The sequence below is a fragment of the Artemia franciscana genome, chromosome 9 (genome assembly GCF_032884065.1).
Source record: "Artemia franciscana chromosome 9, ASM3288406v1, whole genome shotgun sequence".
In the NCBI taxonomy this organism is placed as follows: Eukaryota; Metazoa; Arthropoda; class Branchiopoda; order Anostraca; family Artemiidae; genus Artemia; species Artemia franciscana.
This window is the reverse complement of record NC_088871.1, coordinates 37,518,333-37,530,897: the sequence shown is the minus strand read 5'-3', so window position 1 is coordinate 37,530,897 and position 12,565 is coordinate 37,518,333. Positions and strand designations below refer to the sequence as shown.

The window sequence follows — 12,565 nt, the reverse complement described above, 5'->3', positions numbered from 1 at the left end:
CACATCGAACTCTGCTCTCACTTGTCTGGAGCTGTTATTTCGTTGTCATTATTCGTATTAACAAATATTTACCTGATTGGTCATGTATTTTCAAGGATTTGGTGACAAATGTATCACCCCGTATCGTCCGTGGCTCGACAACCAGTCACAACTACGGACCTGGACAAGGAGCATTTCTGAATATTGAACTTATCTCAGAAAAAACAAAAGCTTATTGGCTGAAATCCGTAACTGAGCTGAAAGCTGACTTCCCAAAGCATGTAAGAATTTCTGTTGATTTATTCTATTTCGATATTTATCCCACCAGCCGATGTGCCAAAAATTTATTTAATTACCTGTTTCGTCGTATGAAATTATTGCAGCTCCTCCTGAGAGAACGGTCCAGTTTACAAATTGATATCCTTTGACAAAGAGATCAAATAAATTTTCTTACTGAATCAATTTTTTAATTAATTTAAGTATTTAATTTTTAACTAATTTAGTCTTATTAGATTGATTTAAATAAATTAAATCTTCTTTTACAAAATCAGCCTAAATAATTAACAAAATTGATGTAAGGTAATTCCATTTATGTTTCTATATTTCCCAACATAGTAATATATTTCCGTGGCATCTCGTTGAGAACTCTGATAGAGGAAGGGGGGATTGGGAGGGTTTCGAAATAGTTGTGATGTGGTTCAGTGGATTTGGGACACGGGACACAAAAGTTGACAGCCCTGCAATTCGATTTTGTAATCACGCCTAGTGGAGCTATATGACTCTTGGTAATGATACAAAAAGAGAAATTAATATGTATGGTCATGAATTTGTCCAATTCAAATAGAAAAGCGTCACTAGATTAACTGAAACAAAGCAATTGCAATTAAAACAAACCAGCGTTGTGTACGCTGCTAACAGCTACAAAACAGCTATATATATATATGCTTCTAGAATCTTCAACTTGACCTAATGAGCTAAAGCTAAAGCTAATTCTGTATTCAATTGTCATACCACAGAGTTTCTATTGTGTTTATGCTGTAAATTTTGAATAGATCAGAAATAAAAGGCTTTTCGAGCCTTCTCTAGGTTGTCTCTCCAGAACAAAATATTTGATCCAATTGAGCTAAAACTAGTCTTGATCAGATTAATTTTGCAAAGAAAAAAGCACTTCTTGAAGATACTATCCTCTTAATTCATGTCATAAAATAATAATACTAATAATAAATCTTGTGAAAGAATGAGAAAAAAATCAGACCCTCAGAGTGTAACTATTTGTAAAGTCTGATTGAGGTGAAGAGGTCTATAGAGGCCATAGTCCTACGTTTGTCATCAAATCGTACGGATTGAAAATAGTTGATGATTCTTATTCAAACAAAGTTTAACCTGTAAAGTCTGATTGAGGTGAAGAGGTCTATAGAGGCCATAGTCCTACGTTTGTCATCAAATCGTACGGATTGAAAATAGTTGATGATTCTTATTCAAACAAAGTTTAACCTGTAAAGTCTGATTGAGGTGAAGAGGTCTATAGAGGCCATAGTCCTACGTTTGTCATCAAATCGTACGGATTGAAAATAGTTGATGATTCTTATTCAAACAAAGTTTAACCTGTAAAGTCTGATTGAGGTGAAGAGGTCTGTAGAGGCCATAGTCCTACGTTTGTCATCAAATCGTACGGATTGAAAATAGTTGATGATTCTTATTCAAACAAAGTTTAACCTGTAAAGTCTGATTGAGGTGAAGAGGTCTATAGAGGCCATAGTCCTACGTTTGTCATCAAATCGTACGGATTGAAAATAGTTGATGATTCTTATTCAAACAAAGTTTAACCTGTAAAGTCTGATTGAGGTGAAGAGGTCTGTAGAGGCCATAGTCCTACGTTTGTCATCAAATCGTACGGATTGAAAATTGTTGATGATTCTTATTCAAACAAAGTTTAACCTGTAAAGTCTGATTGAGGTGAAGAGGTCTATAGAGGCCATAGTCCTACGTTTGTCATCAAATCGTACGGATTGAAAATAGTTGATGATTCTTATTCAAACAAAGTTTAACCTGTAAAGTCTGATTGAGGTGAAGAGGTCTATAGAGGCCATAGTCCTACGTTTGTCATCAAATCGTACGGATTGAAAATAGTTGATGATTCTTATTCAAACAAAGTTTAACCTGTAAAGTCTGATTGAGGTAAAGAGGTCTATAGAGGCCATAGTCCTACGTTTGTCATCAAATCGTACGGATTGAAAATAGTTGATGATTCTTATTCAAACAAAGTTTAACCTGTAAAGTCTGATTGAGGTGAAGAGGTCTGTAGAGGCCATAGTCCTACGTTTGTCATCAAATCGTACGGATTGAAAATAGTTGATGATTCTTATTCAAACAAAGTTTAACCTGTAAAGTCTGATTGAGGTGAAGAGGTCTATAGAGGTCATAGTCCTACGTTTGTCATCAAATCGTACGGATTGAAAATAGTTGATGATTCTTATTCAAACAAAGTTTAACCTGTAAAGTCTGATTGAGGTGAAGAGGTCTGTAGAGGCCATAGTCCTACGTTTGTCATCAAATCGTACGGATTGAAAATTGTTGATGATTCTTATTCAAACAAAGTTTAACCTGTAAAGTCTGATTGAGGTGAAGAGGTCTATAGAGGCCATAGTCCTACGTTTGTCATCAAATCGTACGGATTGAAAATAGTTGATGATTCTTATTCAAACAAAGTTTAACCTGTAAAGTCTGATTGAGGTGAAGAGGTCTATAGAGGCCATAGTCCTACGTTTGTCATCAAATCGTACGGATTGAAAATAGTTGATGATTCTTATTCAAACAAAGTTTAACCTGCCCACATTTCTGCTAAAAAGATGGCTGCACCAAATCAGAACCTAGGTCGTTTTTGTGCAGTCACTGTATAATTTTTTTTTCGATGGGTAACAAAGCAGTGAACTTGTTAGCTTAAATGAACAGAAACCATCACACACATGAGTGGGGTTACTACCCCCTAAACCATCTGTAAATAGTGAATAAAATGCCTCAGTGGTTTTATATTTTAATCTTGAATACTTGTTCAATGCTATGCTAAATTTTAAATGATTGCTACCTTTGTCCTCAGTAATCAGCACATAAATAATATTCCAATATGTAATGTTAAAAATGTTTCTCAAGAGAGCCCCATAGATGTTTTCTTTTTGAAACTACGAGGGGTATAATAAGTTACTTTTAGAATTGATTATATAATAGGAAGTTCCCAAAAATTATGAAAAAAAAAGTCGGGGTTAAAGAATTTCAATCGTATTTTTAAAGTCAGTGCAGATTATTCTATCAAAATCGATTAGTTTCACGGACCGATGGTTTAAGGAATTGCATAATGTCGCAAGTCTCATTCGTAAATATAATACCCCCCCCCCCTCAATCAGTCCGTCTTTCTCCACATTACAGCAGTTTCCATGAGAAAAATCAAAAATAAACTATTCTGTGGTTCTCTTTTTCTCTCTTGTTTTTCCTTCTCCTATTTTTCTATTGTGTATTTTTTACGTTTACTACTTTCTGCTTTCAATTAGTTGCTGCTTAAGGATACCGAGAGGCCAGCATGTTAGTGAACTGAAACTTCCTCTTCTGTAAAATATGACCCTTAATCACTAGAGTTTGTAATTTTCTCATCTATGATAATTATTTTTTTTTTTTTTTTTTTGCTAGATCGTCATTGCAAGCATTATGTGTTCTTTTGATGAAAATGATTGGAAGACACTGGCAAAAGAAGCCGAAGATGCTGGTTCAGATGCGCTAGAGCTGAATCTGAGCTGTCCCCATGGAATGGGTGAAAAAGGAATGGGACTCGCTTGTGGACAGGTGACTCATATTGAATCTTCGTTTCTTTTGGCGTTCCGACAGCGTCAGAGAGCTGTGGGAGCGTCTAAGAGTGTGTTTAGAATGACACATTTTTAAATGGAGAACATGATTTTATAGTGAGCTGCAATAAGAGAGCTTATTGTTCGTGTGTGTATACTCCCAAATGCTGTATGAAAACACTACGTCTGAAAACACCAGGCAACCATCATTCTTTTTTCCTTTTTACTGGTTAGGTAGAATACCATCCCAAAATTCTTTGGAGGCGAGTATTTTTCCATGCAAAATCTGGAACAGGATGATAAAGGGGTCATAAAAAATCAAACGAAATTTAGTTTTCTGGAAAATTTGTATCAATAAATCAATAGTGAGCGAAACCGTAGTAATTTTTCCTGATTATATAGTACTACTACTACTACCTCACTGCAGCACCAAGCCGCCTGAGTAGAACACGAATGCACATGCTCCTTCTCCGTCCCAATTTATTCAAAGCCTCACTCTTCGTAATGGTATAACAATATTTAATAGTGATAACTGATATGGGTTGTGTGCTAAAAGAGGGCCAACCACCCCTCCTGGTTCAAGATTTGTCAGAATTCTCTTTGTGAAAAATGTGGGCATAAATTTTTCTTTTCTGTTTCGACCCTTGTCATCCAGAAAAAATTCCCCGAGACCCTCCTTCCCGATCTTGTTCATTCTTAGAATGAAGCGTCTGTCCGATAGTAGCAGTATTCCCTTTTTTAGGACGTGTAAATTTTTGTTTTCTGTTTTTAGCCCTCTCTATCTTTTATATTCTCAATCCTGTAGTTTGATATCATTAAACTATTCATTAGCACTATTTTATTTCAAATGTTGTTTCTTTTGTAATCTACAGCATCCCCTGATGGTTACTATATAGTATTTTATGGTAGTCTTAAAGAATACAAAGAGGAAATCGTGGATAACAGTGCTTGTAGAATACACTGTAACTTCTGAAGAGATAATTAGGGTAAATTTAAAAGCTAAAATCTACACGCTGGAAAATTTTAGGGTACATTTTTGGAAGGTGGAGTCATCAAATGAAGCTGGATGTTTGGACGTGGGATGTTTCTAAACTGAATGGTGGCTTATTGCTTATTGTCGTGTTTTTAAGTAGGATTTTTTTTCTCTTTCTCTCTCTTTTTCTTCTTTATTTTCCTCTTGTTTTTTCCCCACTTTTTTGTCTCATTTCATTTCATTTTTTTTTGTTAGTGTTGTCGGTACTGTTGTTCATTGAATGTTTACCAGCCACTACTAACAAGTCTTTGACTTTCTAAAGTGCCTGATGTGGTTCTTTTGTATATTGATGATATGCGTAATGAAAGTGTCTCTCTTTCTGTCTCTCTCAAAATGACTGGTCCAAATGATTATGGTACCTATGTATACTCTACCTACAGCTTTCCAAATTGGGGAATATATTCTACAAAAAAATATTCCTTTGAAAAAAATTCGTTTGAAATTTCTTAGAAAGTATACTGCTTGAATTACCACCTTATATGTGGTGGAAAATTATTCTTCTTGGAACTTAAAGAGTCAGGTGAGTGAATAAAGTGGGTTAGAGGAAAATCACTGGCGGCTGTGTTTATCTCATGTGTTTGTGTGCTGTGGTGGGTTATCAGTAGTAGTAGTAGACTAGCAGTATTTTTGCTGCCCTTGAAAAAACGTAAATACATAAGGTTTTGAAAAGCTTAAAAAAACTCAATTAAATTAGGAATAATATTCAAAATGTTTGGTTTGAGACCAGAAAATTAACTGCAATTTATTAAAGTAAAAATAGACATTAAAAGAGACATTTATTATACTTGAGTTATATTCCGATATTTCCACATTTTAGACTACCTCATTTATGGTTTACTAAGCCCTAAACCTTTTTCCTCTTTATTATTAAACTACTGGATTCTATAGAAGATAATATAGATAATTCTATAGAAGAAATAATACTTTTTTTCAAGCTTCCAATGCGTATCATCGTGTCTAGATAAAGTACGTATTTGACATGGTTGTCGAGAAAGTTGTGTTTCTCTTCATCAAAGTCCTCTAAAAAGGGGAACAGCCATTGATGGTGCATAGTCTGTCGAATTAAACGTTTCAGTTTCTCGGCTTTTTTTTTTTTTTTTTTTTTTTTTTTTTTTTTTTTTTTTTAGTAAGGAGAAGCAAGCCTCTCGTCCAACTTTGTGACAGTATGATATGCCCACAGGCCCGTTTTTCCAAGCATATAATCAGTCCACTGTGCTATCACTGCGCTTCCGTGTCCTATTAAGGGTGTTTATTTAATAAGATTTAAAGAGGCATATTCACTTCATAAAAGGCAGGGGAGACCAACCAACTTTACGTAAAGCGCTGTGTTGCAATTCCTCCATGTCATCTAACCGGCGCTAATCTGCTGATAGTATTTAAAGAGACTATTTACTTTATAAAAAGTGGGGAGACCAACTAACTTTCGGGAAAAGCGGTGTGCTACAAGGCCTCTGAATTATCTAATTGGTACTTATCTGCTGATAGCATTTAAAGAGATAATTTACTATAGATGAAACAGGAAAGACCAATTAACTTTCGGCTAGTGGCGTGCTGCAAGGCATCGAGTCACGTAGCCAGTGCTTTTCTACCTATATCCATTAAAGAGATTATTCATTTTATAGAGGGCAGGAAGATCAACTAACTTTTGGGAAAAGTGGTTTACTGCAATGCCTCCGAGCTATCTAAGTGGTGTTTATCTGCTGATAGCCTTTAAAGAGATTATTTACTTCACAGAAGGTAGGGTAGACCAGCTAACTTCTGAGAAAAGTGGGGAGCTGCTGGGTCTCTAGCTCAAATACTATGGATTTTGTTTGTTGCATATGAAGATGCTGTTCTATAGCATGTGAAGCCATACCGTTCTATACTATACTCTCGTTTTACGAAAATTTGCTGCTGAAACCCTAAAAAATGCATCTTCCTAATGAGCAATTAAAGCTTTTCTCCAGTGTAAAATTTAAAAATGTAAAATGTTTTTTAAATAAAAAAGGAATAGCTATATTTTTAACTGAATAAAACACTGTTTATATGGCCTTGTCCCAAAACCAGCATTAAAAATGGTGTTAAAAATTAAAAAAAAACATTTTTTTATTTTTATTTTTTAGGATCCCTATTTGGTAGAGAATATTTGCAAGTGGGTTCGTTCAACAGTCAAGATACCTTTCTTCGCCAAACTGACTCCAAATGTTACGAACATTGTTGATATTGCAAAAGCAGCTTATCAAGGTTTGGTATATCACATGTTTTTTTGTTTATTTGTGCTTAAGTCTTCTATAGTTTACTAAAATGTAAAAACGTAAAAAATGACAAAAAAAGCAATATCTGCTTAAGTTCACCTTCCGTTTGGCACCTTATAAATTTTCTGTAGTGGGACTTTCGCCGTTTATCCTTTCGAGATTTCATCTTGTGGATAATTGACCATGACTAAGAGATGAAACTTACATGACATCTAATCATATGGGGGTTTTAAAAAATTTTCTGAAGTGGACAGGGTGACAGAACATTGTTATATAGATTAAAGATTTTTATTTAGCAAACAATGTAGACAAACAAAAATGTTCAAACTGAGCCAACAGAGAGCTAAGCTCGAATCGAAGGCTCTCTATTATCACAATAAATAATATAATCCACCAAAAGACACAAAAAAAAATCAAAGAAGAAAAAATGACAACTTAAAGCAGGAAAGGGACAACAGCCATGTTGCTCAGAAATAATCTTAGAAATATATTTCTCTTAACTAACTCCCTCTCCCTCATCTCCAAATTTTGCCAGCAAGGTAAGTATGGTCCACCTTGTTTCAACTAGAATTCTGTAAGGATTTCCAGTCTTAATTATGAAGTTGGATTTTACTCCTCTCATCCCCTCTCGCCCTATTTCCTACCACTAGGCTTCTTAAAGAAACTTTGACATCTTGCGTCTTGCCTGGACCCAAATCATCCAAGGATTTTTCATCTGTTCGATTGTACCATTAAAGCAAATGTGTGACCCCTCTAAAGCCGACTCGCTCCTCTCCACTGCCGGCTCCCTGGAAAAAGAATGATCGTGCGGCCCCTCAAACTTTGGGCAGATTTCAACCCGTATGATGAGAACCATAAGTGGCACCTGTGGCTCTCTGACCACCACCCGACCACCGACTTCTCAGCCAAAAAAGTAAGCAGGTTTTTCATTACCTTATTGGCTTGAAACCTGTTGGGCAAATACCTTGGGCCAAAGGGACATGAAAAAGATTATTTTCTTAAATGCATACCTATTTTTCCACCTTTGCATTAACAGGTTACTATCTGCTTAAAATTGAGGTGACAGATATCTGGATCTAAGGCGACAGAGAGAATCAATCATTATGTGTAAGCCACTCCCGAGTCCCACCTACCCTCTGTAGTTTTAGTCCACGAGCTAGCAGGCTTCAAAGTTTGAAAAGTTACCTGAAGTATGAAACTTTAAGCTTTTACTGTTGACGTCACCGGTATAACATTTCTTGCTGGGTCTCCTTTGGTTTTGGCAACTACTTAGTACATTTGGAGCGAATCAGAGCACTTGGTTTGGTCAATTCCCCATCCAGCTACCGCAAAAGTTTAGCAAAATTTTCTGGTGCTCAACCTTTTAAGGATGAGCCAAACATTTCCTAAATTTTGTCCACCTCTACTAAAGATTATCATCCGTTGGTTTTGGAGCTTCTTTCCTCTCACATCGGTCCAACCTTCTCTTTGGTTGCCTATGCCTATCCTTGTAATAGAATCTCCTTATGATTGTAGATAAAATTGAAGGCGTAAAAGGATATCAAATATTCTAACCCCCCCCCCACCCAAGCCAATAATTTCGGTACTTGATTAACCATTTTTGTAACGTGTTTTTTAGGTTTTTTGATTACTACGGGCCGTGGTTTGTTCTTTTCTAGGTTGCAGACAGAATCTTACTTTTGCTGAGGACAGGGTAAAGAATTTTTAATTCTTAAACGAACACAAATTAGTTTTAAGAATGTTTTCAAATAAAAAGATAGCCAAGATAAGTAAAGAGTGACATTAAAATCTCAAAGGAACAGAAATGAAGTCATGCAATAATTCAATCTTAAAATGATCAGACATTGCTATGACTGAATAAATGACACCCAAACCAAATAGAAATTAAATTAACAATCGAACCAAACTTGAAATTAACACAAATTTTCTGAAATAAGAGTTGGCCCACCGCCTCCTCAATCCCTCTGAAAGCTAGATTCCTTTGCGCTTTGCCAAACCAAAAGAAACTGGAGTTGTCTTATTTACTGAAATTAAAATATTTTTCTTCTTAATATTTTTTATCACAGGAGGGGCTGATGGCGTGACCGCCACAAATACTGTTTCCGGCCTTGTGACAGTCAAAGCGGATAGCACATCATGGCCCGCAGTGGGTAAAGACAAACGAACCACTTATGGTGGAGTATCTGGCAACGCCATTCGACCGATCGCTTTACGTGCAGTTTCAGCTATTGCCAAGGCATTACCTGGTTTCCCAATTCTAGCAACAGGAGGTATTGATTCAGCAGATGCAGGATTACAGTTTCTTCAGTGTGGTGCGAGTGTATTGCAGGTATTTACTTTTTAAAACAACTTTAATAAGCTGATGTATCATTGTAAACGCTAAAAAAAAAAAAGTAAAAACACTACCCATCATAATACGAAATTCTAAAAACAAAAGCTCTCGAAATAATATTATTTGCTGCTACTACTACTATTACCAACTTATTGCAGCACCAAGCCATATGTGGTCTACATAGCTACCCATGCTTCTCCTCCACCCCAACCTTTTCAAAGTTTCATAATAGAAAGTGGAACATATCATATCACATTTTATCATAATGATAAAATCGCTCCTTGTGTATGCTTCAATTATGTATAAATCATTATCCTAGTTGCAGCGGTAAACGATCACGCCCCATAGTCAGAAAATGAAGTAGCCCATAACTCCTAAAACTAGAATCAGATCGAAAAACAAAGTACATTATTAGAACCTTCTTGTCCAATACCCCAATATGGGAAACTAACTTTCCCTTGGCTTGAAATATACTGGTTTGAAATTCAAGAAAAGTGGCTGTTACCACAATACTCCGTTGATTTTCTTTCCGTTTTTTCCCACATCTAGCAGGGCACTGGAACATAATAGAAAGCTGTTTAATGTCTCATTTTAAGAAAATTTCCGTATTTAGAAAACTTCTATAATTAACAAAACAATTTTTAATATAAATCATTTTTTACAAAAAAAACTGCATTTGCATGTTCATGATTGATGAATGACTTCACATTCGTAGGTATTTTATCATCATAACACAGAGCTATTTAATGGCTCATTTCAAAGGAAATTTCTGTATATAGAAACATTTTGTAATTGTCATGAAAATCATGCGCGCCACCCCAACACCTAGTTTGGTGGGGCCGCTTCGCACCCCCCAAGCCCCCCCCCCGCGTGCGTAAGTCGTTACGTGCCATATTAGTTACGCGCCATTGTAGTCGTGTCCATTGTTTTACAACAAAAAGATGGTACCTATGCATGTTCACCTTTTCATGTTATATTCGGTAAATTGGGAGTTTTAAGGATTCAGAGAAAATAGTGGATATACTCATAAATGGGAAAAAAGTAGACATTCATATGAAACTAGGTGAATCAGGAGAAGGTTTTTTTGTTGAAGAAACATCAGGAGATGAAGAATATCCTCCACTCATAGTTACATCCCCCATATCTACTGAAAGGCCAGATGGTTTTGCTGATAGTCAACTTTCCTTTAGAGATAAAGCTTCAAATGAAGGAGCTATCTCTAGAAAACAACCTGATTTTGAAACTAAAATACTGACTGTGGCAGATAGTGATGTACTGCTGCCATCTGAATTAGAGACATATGATTTTGACAAAAACTTGAAACCATCTCTTGTCAGTGATGCTGTAGAAAGTGGAAAGGTATCTCCAAGCGCAGGACATTCGAATAGTTCCTTAGTGAGAGAGCCAATCATTATTAATGTAAAAGGAAAAGTATTTCCATTATCGTGGAATTACCTAATAACCAGAATCGGTCTGAATCGGAAACAACTTTAGCAAAGAAAGTTGAGATGGAGAAAACAACTGAACCTGAGAATGAACAAATAGTAGAAAACGAAACCGCTTCTTTTTACATCGCTGAAGATAGACAGGAGGGGCAATCTTTTAAACCGGAGGAGGAGGAAGCAGTGACTGAACACATTGTTGAAGGAAAAACAATTGTGTTGAGCAAACAAATACCTACTTCAGAACAAATACCTTCCTCAGAAGAGCCACCTCGGAAGAAGAAGTGCAAGAAATCTCTCCGCTTAACATCGGATCAGATTGCCAAGTTAAATTTAGTTGAAGGTTCTAATGAAGTTCAGTTTAGTGTAACTACTGCCTATCAGGGTACAACGCGATGTGTATGTCACATTTACCTCTGGCGTTGGGATGATAAAGTAGTTATTAGTAATGTAGATGGTACAATTACTAAGTCTGATATTTTAGGTCTCATCTTGCCAATAGTTGGTAGGACCAGGACTCAGAGGGGTGTGGCACAGTTATTTACAAACATTCACAAAAATGGATACAAAATCCTCTACCTCTCTGCACGGGCTATCGGCCAAGCTCAAATAACTCGGGATTATCTCAGATGCTTGAAACAAGGGGATTTCTCCCTTCCTGACGGACCCATATTGCTTAACCCCACTACTTTGATGAATGTTTTACATAGAGAGATGATTGAAAGGAACCCGGAAGAATTTAAAATGGCTTGCTTAAAAGGTATAAAAAGCCTTTTTCCAAGTGAGAGATCCTTTCTATGCCGGGTATGCAAATAAAGTCAATGATATTTGGGCGTATAATGCAGTAGGTATCAAAGAGCAAAGAATATTCACGATAAACCCAAAAGGAGAGCTCAAGCGAGGGGTGGCCCATACCCTTTATCCTTCCCCTTCAACCTATGTTAGCCAGAGCACTCTGATAGACCACATTTTTCCATTTGTTTGGCAGGCCAACTCGTTTGACAATGCATGTGCAGAAGTCTCTCGGTTCAACTATTGGAAGGAGCCTATCCCAGAATTAAACGAAGAAATTCTTGAAGCAGTCAATGCTGGCAAGAAATAAGTTAATCTAGTGCCGTTGACATCATGTTCTAAGTTGCATTTTGTTCTTTACGTGATTTCTTTCAAGGAAGGTTTTACTAATTAATTCAATGCTTTAGATGGCTGAATAAGCCTCTGACTGACAAAATTAAACTAGCTTATGTTAATTTTTCGTATTGTTAATGAAAGGAACTTTGTATTTATCTGTCCACACTGTATCGGTTTGTCAAGTTTGAAAATCTCTTCTTTTTAATGTGTTCCGATTAGAGTTCAGTGTCGACAACAATTGTCAGTCTAGGGGTTGTTCACGCACTCCTAAGTGGTGTACACCTCGATGTGCTACTTGCTCCGCAACGTGTGTAAGACTTCAGCCCTGCGTGGTGACTGCAAGATGGTATACACGTTTTTTAAGTGGGCAACCCATCGTTCTCACATAAAGTGGTAACTTTGAGCTGCAATTATTTTATACCTATTTTGGCATAGAAGTTTGATTTATCACGGCTGTAGTCAGCTCATGTTTTTATGGCACTTGGTATTAACCAAGTGACGTATAGCAGTCGCCAATTCTGTCGGTCTGTCGGTCCCGGTTTTGCTACTTTAGGCACTTCCAGGTAAGCTAGGACGATGAAATT

At 36.5% G+C, this 12,565-nt stretch overlaps 1 protein-coding gene across 3 annotated transcripts in view; it reads left to right on the top strand.

Annotated features, from left to right (window-relative positions):
* The window catches only part of LOC136031370 (dihydropyrimidine dehydrogenase [NADP(+)]-like), a 79,576-nt gene that overhangs the window by 55,962 nt on the left and 11,049 nt on the right, over nt 1-12,565 (top strand). For all 3 annotated transcript variants that reach the window (XM_065710875.1, XM_065710874.1, XM_065710873.1), the window contains 4 exons: nt 96-260; nt 3,661-3,813; nt 6,948-7,068; nt 9,146-9,408. In XM_065710875.1, coding sequence (XP_065566947.1) covers nt 96-260; nt 3,661-3,813; nt 6,948-7,068; nt 9,146-9,408 — 702 coding nt within the window. The remainder of the gene's footprint in view (nt 1-95; nt 261-3,660; nt 3,814-6,947; nt 7,069-9,145; nt 9,409-12,565) is intronic.